The sequence below is a fragment of the Panicum virgatum genome, chromosome 3K (genome assembly GCF_016808335.1).
Source record: "Panicum virgatum strain AP13 chromosome 3K, P.virgatum_v5, whole genome shotgun sequence".
In the NCBI taxonomy this organism is placed as follows: domain Eukaryota; kingdom Viridiplantae; phylum Streptophyta; class Magnoliopsida; order Poales; family Poaceae; genus Panicum; species Panicum virgatum.
In genome coordinates this window covers 29775227-29785796 of record NC_053138.1, presented here as the reverse complement: position 1 = coordinate 29785796, position 10570 = coordinate 29775227, and the positions used below count along the sequence as shown (strand labels likewise).

Here is a 10570-nt window from a genome sequence, read left to right as displayed (position 1 = left end):
CCAACTTGGGGCGCGGCGATTGGGCGGCGGATGAGGCGCGTGTGAGCCACACGGCACCAGGCTGCGCCCTCCGCCGCCGCACAACCTCACCGGCATCTCCATCCATCCACCGCTCCCAGCCATCTCGTCTCCCCCTGCTTCTCTGGCTCGCGGCTGGCTCGCCTACGGCGGCGCGCGCGGCCTAGCTTGTGGTGGGCTCGCCTGCGGCGACACGCGCGGCCTCGCCCGTGGCGGCGCATGGCCTCGCCCACGGCGGCTCGTGGCCTCGCGGCTCCCTTGAGTTCTCAGCTCTACAGCTCTACATCTCCCCTGCTTCTCTCTCCCCCTGTTTCTCGCTCCCCAACCACAGCCGCCTGCTCGCGCACCTCTGCCACGCGGGAGGCCGCCTCGCCTTCCGCACTGCAGCCCTCCCGGCGGACGGGCGCGGCGACGGCGCCGCCTCTTACAAGGAGCTCGGTACGTCCGTCACTCGAGCTTTAATCACGTGTCATTATGCTGTGGATCAATAAATTTTGTTATGGGCATCGTCGGTGTACAATGCTGGATGAACTGGGAAAGGAGAAAGGGTAGCAAAATAGTTTTTTTAAAAGGAATCGGCAAGAGTTTTGCCGTTCTTGTATTAATATAGTAGAGTGATAACAAAGCAAAAGGCCTAAGCCAAAAAGATAGAAACAAAGTTGAGCCCTAGCCTACTCTCCAGGCCATAAATCTTTCAAACATTTAGCTCTTGCCAAGCGCCAGGGACGAGCTTCCTCCTTGATTTTTGCAAGCAACGTTTGGACCAAGGACTCTTTGTGTTGGAATATTGGTAGCAAAATAGTTAATTTTTTGGGTAAATAGTTAATTTTTTGGGTAAAGAGATTGCCGGCTACGGATTTTCCATGACAAACAGAAGCTCTCGGTACATAAAGTCATAATTCATCTGGAGTAGTTACCTGATAAAGAGCAGTCCTGAATATAGAATGCTAAGTTTCCTTTTGGCATCAAAGTTCAGGTGGCTGGGACAACATTGCACATTTACGCTGAGCCAATTTGAACAAAGTACTGTTCGTTAAACCAAAAAGCTCAAACTGCTGAATGCTCTGTATTCTTGTTGTTTCAAGGTCTGTACTTGAAAAAGAGGATTGAAGATGCAGTTGTCCGGGTTGAAACCACCACATCCAGTGCTCTGGAGATGGAGGAAGCACAGAGAATTAAGCAGGAAGAGGTACTGCAGAAGCGTAACTTGTGGGATAATCCAGCTAAGTCACATGAGACGCTCTCTGCTCTGGCGGATGCCATCAGGGTGGTCGACCATCTAAAAGATCTCCGCTTCAAGGTGATTTCTATGCAATATTTTGAGTTGAACAAACAATTTCTGTTTTCAAGATTTGAACAGACAAAGCATATGTTAAACTATGTGTACTCTGCTACTTTCCTTTGTTAAATAGTGTAAATTGCTATTTAACTTTTGCCTTGATTTTATGCACAGAAACTATACGTTAGCAATTTGCAATTTTGCTTTCTTCTAGCTGTTTATCGTTGAATATTCTGTGCAGGCTGAAGAGGCAAAGTTGATAAGTCAACTATCAGAGATGGATGTCATAAATGGTGAGCTATTTAAGCAAGCATACAAATCTTAAGTAGATGCTAGCGAGTATCTATATCGCTACCAGATGTACAAGCTTCTTAAGGGTCCATTTGACAAGGAAGGAGCTTGTATTATTGTTACTGCAGTATCAGACTGTGTTGCTTCTGAGGTAAGTTGATTGGTATATGTATTATCGGTTAAAGGTTAATGATAACAGTCTAAGAAATGCCGATGTAGCTTTAGTCATAATTTCACCTTGCTTTGAATAAATATCTTACCATCCTGTTTACTCCTACAAATTAGGCTTCAGTTATTATTCTTCTCAACTCCACTGAAGAAATAAAGCTAATGAGTGCTTAGTTCATTTATAAAGTTTCTTCAAGATACATTAATAACCTATGGTGATCTCATACCACTACATATATGTTGATATGTTATTATGAATGCAGACATCTTCAACCTTTGGAAATTTTTATTCTTACTTTTGAAATTGATAAATTTGATATTTTTCTGTTCCAGCTATGGGCAGCGAAGGTCTTTGGCATGTATACAAGTTGGGCACGGAAGCAAGGTTGCAAGGTTGGATTGATTGAGAAGATTTCTTCGATGAGTGGCCATGTCCGGACTTTAGCGATGGAGATTGAATCAGAGTACATGTTTGGCATCCTTTCTAGAGAAAAAGGAATGCATCGAATGACATACTCTTCCCTTGAAAATTCTGATAAATATCAGGTGATTATGCTTTCTATTGTTGTTTGTTAGTTTTATCAGAATTCATCAGGAACTGTTGCGTCAAAGTTTAGATTATGTATGTGACTTATCCATGTTGAAAGTGATCGGGTGCTCTAGCCTAAGAGGGGGAGGGGGTGAATTAGGTACTAATAAAAAAACTTGACCTATGGCTCCAACTAGATTGCACAAACTTAAACTAATTCAAGCTATCTAGATGTGCAACTAGGTTGTTCTAGTGTGAAACCCCTATCCCAAAAGAGTTATGCACCCTATAGCCTTTCCTAACAAGAAACTATTCTATGAAAGTAAAGGCATACAAAAGCTAGTATGAAATACGGAAGCTTAAAGAGCAGGATAGGAGATAGCAAACTCTTGACGCGGGTGTTTATCCCGTGGTTCGGTTGGCCACAAAAGCACACCTACATCCACGTTGTTGTAGCACTCACTAAGAGTATTGCTACTCGGCCACCAAGTCTCTTCCGTGAACACAATCACGGTCACCTTGGCCCCGGGTTCCACTAAGGAGCTTCTCCACAAAAGATGGGGGTCTCCACGTCCCCCGCACAAAGATATCATCGCCGCTCCACACCAAGTCGGAGGGTCGATGACGTTGCCGGCGAGCTTCACGCTCCAAGGTGCCGGCGCACCATGCTCTTGTTTTGGTTCGCTAATGAACCACAGCACAAAGGTTTGAAGCCTTGCAATCTCACTCACTAAGAGCTAATCCTTTACACAACACTCTCAAAGTGTGCTAAGGGCTAAGGATATGAACACTAAGCTCTTGGATGGCTTGGAGTGGTTCTTGGGTGTGTATGTGACTTCCTTGGACTCCAGCAATCTTCAAATGGCCGGGGTGGGGCGTATATATAGGCCACCAAGTCTTGTAGCCGTTGCTCCAACGGTCAGCAGAAAATCTGCGTATCATCGGATGAACCGATGCCTCTGTCTGGGGTAGCGTCGGTTCATCCAGTCACTCTAATATCCGAAGTAGCCGTTGAGCTCCTGACAGCTGACATAGTGACCACCGGTTGAACCGATGCCTCTGGCTGGGGTAGCGTCGGTTCATCCGGTCACTCACAGCACTCAACTCTTCTGCTGACGTCATTACACCGATGGTATGCACCGATGCCTCACCGGTTCAACCGGTGCTGAAGAATCTTCTCCTGGGCTCTTGACATCGTCTCTGGAACATAGTACGCTAAATGCACCGATGTCCCTTTTTGACCCGTCGGTTCATCCGGTGCCCATAAGCTGACTTGGCTTCGATTCCCTTCTGCCATGGCGTCGGTTCTTCCGACAATCATCGGATGCACCGATGCTTCATGCGTCGGTTCTTCCGGTGCTACCGACCTTCGGGCCTTGCTACGCCTATCTTTTCTTTCTCTTTGTCATCACTTGAACCTAAAAACCTGATAATGGTCATCTTAACAATCATATTAGTCCAAGTGTTGTTTGTCATTTGATCACCAAAATCACTTGAAATGGCATAAATGGTGCCATGTTCGTTTCACATGTAATTATCAAACAACACATAAATGCTCTACAAGATATTTAACTAATAGATTGCTCAAGTTATGGAAAGTAATGTTTGACCCTAACATTTTCATAATTGTTTCTAAGTGTTGACTAATATGCATAGATTGACAGAAAAAGAACTATATAGACTGATCATAGATATCATTGTGTCACCCACTCATGAATTGGTAGCAGAGGAAGTCACTAATTAATACACAGAGGTCAGAGGTTGATCAAAGCTGCATTGTTACAAGTAAATATACTGTTTGAAAAGAAAATCATGGTAATTCTGAAGAACATTCTAACACAGTTGGAACAAACATGCCGATGGAAGTGAAAATATCAAGTAACTAGTTATGAAGTCTTTTTATTTGACCACTAAGTTTGAATAATAGATTGTATGGTTTTGACTTGGTATTTCAGTGCTAAACCTTATAATTTAACTGCTACGCCTACTTTTGCAAAAGTCAGGTAGAAAATCTGGATTCTAGCTTGTATGCACATCTGTATCATGGTCGAACTATTCTATCATGATTTTTTCATATGCTGCTATTTATCAGAATGGCTAACCCAAAATTTACCAAAGCTTGCAGGCCTTATCAGCTAGAGTCGACGTAATCCCCCTGTTCTTGGATAGACCAGTTAATCTTCACTTGGATGACAATGATATAGAGATCGCTCCTTCACCTTCTGAATGTAAGAAGCAAGATAGTAGAAACTGTGCTGCTGTCAGGGTTCTACACAAACCAAGTGGAGTCACTGCTGAAAGTTCAGGTATGGAACAAAAGCCTACTGCATATGCAAATGTGAATTCGCATGCAACTGTAATTTGTTACTGGAAGTTAACTAGTTAGCCCTCAACAGGTGAGAGAAGCTATTTTGCAAACAAGCTAAAAGCTACGAGTAGGTTGAAATTAAAGCTCCTTTTAATAGCTAGAGAATTGGGAGTATCAGACATGAAGATTATGAACAAACAAGCTATAGAGTATAAGTGCAGCGGTGGAACGCGAAGGTACACATTTGGGCCTCAGAAGTTGGTCCATGATCTCAACACAGGCATCCAGTTATCAGATTTGAACTTGGTTTTGGAAGGTGAAATAGAACCATTCATCAGAGGCCGTATTATCGCCAGGCAATGATGATACAGCTCATTAATCGATTGATTGTGCCCCCTCATTGTGATCCTGTACATTTATTTCTGTCCTTATACAAACTACACCACATCAAAAGATGACCTCTGTAAAATATATCACATTTCAAGCCAAAAGGCATGATACCTTGTATACAAAACATTAAGTTCTTAGCAACATCTGCTTCACTCCATTACGACTAATGCTCATTCATTCCTGATGTAATGAACCAGCCACTTGCGTTGTCACGCTCGTGCATTGCGCTTCTTCTGTTGTAAAAGTTTGTTGTCTTCTTAGGCGATCAGTGCCAGATTCTCAAAAGCTGGTCCCTCTGCCTACTCCTCTGCATAGAAATCCAAGAAGACATAGCAAACCAAGTGGTACAAGTGGTATCTGATGAGAAAGGCCGTGCTTGAGGTCTCTGTATCTTAGGGTCTCTGTGGTTGTCGATGTTACCAAACCTTTGCTGCAGGTAATCTCTGTGTACTTTGTGAGGTGCTACTATGCAAGGAATTGGTGAGGCATGAATTGATATCAAATATGAAGAACTTCCATTCTGTTGCATCTCCTGTAGTTAGCTTGGCCTTGCTTCCATGGTATGACCTACACCGATGGAACAGGACCAGATTGGCAAATGGCAATGGCAAGCTTCCGTGGAATGCTGACCGTGCCTAGCCACCTGTGAACGTGAAAGAATCAACAGCCTTGAGGGAGCACACCGGCAGGCTGAGGCGCTGCACGCATCGTCTGTCTAGGCAGTCAAGCTTTTCTGGGCCGGGGTAGTTTTTTTCGCGAACGTGCACGTGTTTCATTAAGAGGAAAGCAGAACGACCATTACAAATCTTAATAGACAGATGTTATTAAGGCGGAAACAAAGCACCACCACGCAAGTGGCACTCGACCCGTACACAAATAAGAACAGCAAGAAAAACTGGGGGAACACAGGCAAACCCATAAACCTAGATACGACCACCACCAAACCTGCAAAAAGATACTACAAGCCATAGAAAGCAAAGGTCGATAACACAACAAGAGGTGGCAAAGCATCCACCCGACCCACCAGACGGCAAAGCATCCGCCTGAACAGAAGCACAAAAACGGCGGCAAAGCATCTGCCACGGCCAAACGGCGGCAAAGTATCCGCCAACGAACAGAAGGGCGGCAAAGCATCCGCCAGACGATGACCTTTGCAGCCCGGACAATGCAGCTGAAACGAGCGAAGGCAGGCAGACAACCACCACCACCACCGGCAGAGCTTCCGAAACGATGCCTCCAGTGAGGGAGCGACGCAAAGCGCCATCATCGTTCGACCAAAAGGTCAAGGTTTTCACCCGGAAAGCACATCGGAGCGGAGGGAACAGGGGTGAAAAATGACTCCTTCAACAAGGTAAACGGCGCCCGAGGGCGTCGCCATCATTGGTCTGCAAGCAGAATTAGGCTTTCGCCTCCACCTGAACCCTCTCCGAAGCCGAAGGCCGAGGAATGGCAAAGCGTCGAAGAGCCCGCCGGAGGGCCAGCCGCAGACCCCAAGGCACGGACATCTAGAACGGCAACCAGCCCCAGGGCGAGCGACAGTGACAACGACGCGGCCACCGGAGGCGCAACACCCGCCCTGGGCTGAACGGCGGCAGCGACCACGAGGCCACAGGCCGCCCCAAACCAGGGCCGAGCCCCGGGGCCGGTGGAGGCACCGGCGGGTGGCGGCGCCCCCGCCACACTGGAGCCGAGGCTCCAGCGGCAAGGGCAGCCCGCCAGCGGGCCAGGCAGGCGCGAGCGGCGGCACCCCGGGCCGGCAGCCGGCCACGCGAGGGCCGGCCGGAGGTGGGTGGCTGCCCGGGCGGGCGGCGGCGGCGACGACCCCGCCCTACCGGAGCCGGGCCCAAGCGGTGAGGACGGCGCCCCCGCGGGAAGAGCAGATCCACCCAGGGGCCGGCCAGATCCGGTGACCCCATCGCTGGATCTGGTCTCCGGCGACCAGCGGCGGCGAGGGAAGAAGGGGTGGGCGACCTGGGCGTGGAGTTCGGTGGAAAGGGAGAGGAGAGGAGAAGGGAGGGGAGGGGAGGGGAGGGGGAGCGGGCTGGCCGGCTTCGGCGTAGCAGCGGGCCGCCGCCGCGGGCCGGTCGCCGGCAGCGGCGGCCACCAGAGGCGGCGAGCGGCGGACGGTTTGGCGGTGGCGGAGGCGGCGAGCGGCGGACGGTTTGGCGGCGGCGGCGGAATCGCCCCCGTGTCGCCCCTGGGAGGGCGATGCCAGGGGGGGTAGTTTGGAAGGGAGTCACTTTACCTTTGAACAGGGTTTTTAAGGCGTCGCCTAGGCGAGAAGGCGGTTTCCCATTGCCTTGCTTAAGGCTCGCCTTAGCCCGCCTAGGCGTCGCCTAGGCGACTGAGCGGCTCCCCATCGCCTCGCCTCGACTTACCGCTTTAAAAACCTTGCCTTTGAACTCCAAGGATCATTCAGCCCATCAAGGCTACCATTCTGCATCAGCTGATGGTAATGAGGAGGTTTTTAACCAAGAACATGTGCTGGCGATCCTTTAGATGGACAAATGAGGTTGCAAATTCTTGGCTGCCTTTGATTGCTTTGCATATGGACCTTGTATATTCAGGAGCCTCACTTCACTCTGTCAAGGCATAGAGTTCTGATCTAGTAGGTGCTTGTAGTGGTGCTGTGGTCGTAGTCTCCTCTAGCTATATGTGGTAGAGATAACTAAGGCTAATTATAATAAAAAGAAAGCCGGCCGGCGGCCGTCGTCTCTTCTGTGTCTGAATTTCTTGGTCATGGAGCTTAGCGACTACAGGCAGAGTACTTTATCCCATTTTCAACCCAGCCGTGGATAGTTTCCAGTCAACAGAGGTTATTAGCACATCAGCTTCATGACAACACCGATGACCAGTCCCAAGTCATCAAGGTAGACGTCACAGTATAACGCGTGGGCACATTAAGAGTCAAATCTTGTATACTCTTGAAACCAACGAAAATTATACCATTCAGTCATTCACATTAAAAAGTCATTTCTTATGTAGTTTTCATATATATTGTGATTTTCTCGAGAATTTGCCGACTCAATTTTCGAAAATGCTCATAGGAATATGATTTGCGTACGTGTGTTCATAGGGTGTGAGTGTGCGTGTATTATGAGTGTCTGCGTTTATTGTGTAATCTCAAAAAAAAATCCGAAAGGCAGAAAAATTGTGACTTTTTGTGTAGTTTTCGTATTGTTAAACTCATAGCTATGACTAAATCACTAAATTATCATCAATCGTGACTTCATATTCTTATTTTTAACAGAGATCGACAAAGATCGCGGCTTGGAAACTTCTTTGAAGTTCAGTGGCACCACTAGTCACGACGGGTGACTCTGCACAAAACGTGTTGATGGATGTCGTCTAGACTTTTTTTTAATCATCATCAGGATTAGGAAGTATGACGACAGAGAAACTATATCTCGTGTGCAAGCATTATACACTTGAACAAATGGAGACTTATTTACGAGTTTGTATTGATATAACAAAGGAAAGGTATCCACTTGGATGTTGATCCAGTGGTTCAGATTGAAGTTTGCACAATTTATACGGAGGGAATGGTTTGCACCTGACATGTTCCCAGTATATAATTGCCGAAGGTAACTATGGCCAAACCATACATGTGATCGACCGAGTGACACCCACCGTACCAACGCGTCTCGATGGAGTCGCTAAGCAGCGTTGGCACGATTGTGCGGATTGCGCAGGACATCGCGGGGGCGGTGGCCACGGTGAGCAAGAACAGGAGCCGGTGCCAGAAGCTCGCCAAGCGCGTGCAGGGCATCGGCGACCTCCTGAGGGAGCTCAGCGCCGCGGAGGCGGGGGCGACGACGGCCGGCGGCGGCGACGCGACGAGCGAGCTGCTGCGCAGGCTGGAGGAGGCCCTCCGGCGAGCGCTGCTGCTGGTGCGGTCGTGCCAGGACAGCGGCTGCCCGCGCAGCCTCCTCGCCGGCGGGCGGATGGCCGACCGGTTCGAGCAGGTGGACGGCGAGATCGACCGCTGCCTCCTCGACCTCGGCGTTGCCAACCGCATCCTCATCGCCAGGCTCGAGAGGCAGCTGCGCCGCGGCGGCGTCCGGCGCTACCGCGACCCGGCTCGCACGGAGACGGTGACGCTCAGGATCGGGATGCCGTGCGACGACGACACCAACGCCATCAAGCGCAGCATCGGCATGCTGCAAGGAGTGACGGACGTGGCAGACGCCGGTGCTGCTGCCGGAGGCAGCAGCAAGGACCAGTTCAGGGTGACCGTCACGTCCGACGCCGTCGACATCCCGTCGCTGCTGGACAAGGTGAAGGAGAAGCTCAACCGCAACGTCGAGCTCGTCACGACGGAAGACAAAAAGAGCCTCGCCGCCGGCGGTGCCACTGCCACCCACATGGGCAGCCAAAATTACAGGAGATGTGCTATTGCAGACGAGGAGACCAAGAAGGAAAAGCCGGCTGCAATAGCGGCGGCGGCGGCGCCCAACATGGCAGCCGGATCGTCGAACCAGGCGCCTCCGCCGTACGCCTACCTGCCGTTCGCGGTGGCGTTGGTTCCCATTGCCGGCGACGCGAGCACCATGTACCTCGCCCCGCCGCCGTACCCACAAGGCCCGCCCGCCGCCGGTTACGCAGTCCAGGCTCAGCGGCCATCCAACCCTCAGCGCGTCCACTCCAACAGCGGCGAAAGATGTGACGGCGCCGGCGACGCCAATAATCACGCTGCGAAGAAGAACTGCGGCGACAGGGATGATGAGAAGAAGGGAAGCGTTGTTACTGCCTATGGCGGCGGCGCTGATAAGGAGGCGGACGACCCAGTGCTTACTGCCGGCGGTGGCAAGTGGAAGGGCGGAGGCAAGACCGCCGCTGCTGATACCGTCACGGCGGCGGCGATTGGTGTTCCCGTGCACACGGTGACTGCAGGCGTGGCGGGGCTGGTACCGGTGCCCCCACCGTCGTACGGGCACGGCTACTTGCCGTGTGCTCCGGGCCGCCGCGACACCGGTCACTGCTGCTGGTGCCAGAACAACTGAACAACGCCGGTGGAGCTTCTGATGATGCCGCCGCTGCGGCCAACTACGATAACCACCACTACTCCTGGTACCCGGACATGTTCAGCGACGAGAACCCCAACGCCTGCTCTGTGATGTAAATTAAAAGTTAAGTGACGCATGCACCACAGCAAAAGTTCAAGAAATGGTGAACTTCTGCCGGTGGTTACACGAAAATACAGAAATTGTGACGTTTTGATTACCTGTACTTGATGTCGACTTCGTGTGTCATTGTGTGATAATATATATGTGATTCTCTCTCTTATGCTTTCAGGCCATATATATTTTTCCTTTTCTCTTTAAAAATAGCTGATCGGAATATATAGCTAGGTTAATTTCCATAGTCATTAGTTAGCTAGCGATCATCATCTCATATTAAAAGAGCATTAGGTTCCATAGTCATTAGCTAGTCAACACTACAGACATGAAGGTGAAACTGCTAGAAAAACTAGCATTAGTACCGGGCGGGAACTCCTAGTTTGTACCGGTTTCCGCCCAGTACCGTCCCATCGATACTAAATACGCGTGCATTTTTAGTACCGGACGGGCTGTCCGGTACTAAATGG

General features: G+C 49.9%; 1 protein-coding gene across 3 annotated transcripts; it reads left to right on the top strand.

The window, feature by feature from the left end:
* LOC120698888 (peptide chain release factor PrfB3, chloroplastic-like) lies at positions 1-5212 on the top strand. Of its 3 annotated transcripts, none has more exons than XM_039982652.1 (6): positions 21-456; positions 1104-1318; positions 1539-1739; positions 2090-2302; positions 4411-4591; positions 4682-5212. In XM_039982652.1, the coding sequence occupies exons 3-6, from the start codon at positions 1656-1658 to the stop codon at positions 4954-4956; spliced, it is 753 nt and encodes a 250-aa protein (XP_039838586.1). In that variant the 5' UTR covers positions 21-456; positions 1104-1318; positions 1539-1655; the 3' UTR covers positions 4957-5212. The 3 variants fall into 3 exon arrangements, with proteins under 3 accessions (XP_039838588.1, XP_039838586.1, XP_039838587.1); XM_039982653.1 differs by having other exon boundaries at positions 22-456; positions 1539-1590; XM_039982654.1 differs by lacking the exons at positions 4411-4591; positions 4682-5212 and having other exon boundaries at positions 1-456; positions 1539-1590.
* The last annotated feature ends 5358 nt before the right edge of the window (positions 5213-10570 follow it).

Bases quoted from the DNA above. Each gene is read 5' to 3' on its own strand.
- LOC120698888 (XM_039982652.1), top strand. From the start codon at position 1,656: ATGTACAAGCTTCTTAAGGGTCCATTTGACAAGGAAGGAGCTTGTATT. The intron at 1,740-2,089 runs GTAAGTTGATTG...TTTCTGTTCCAG, and splicing joins CAGACTGTGTTGCTTCTGAG to CTATGGGCAGCGAAGGTCTT. The intron at 2,303-4,410 runs GTGATTATGCTT...CAAAGCTTGCAG, and splicing joins AAAATTCTGATAAATATCAG to GCCTTATCAGCTAGAGTCGA.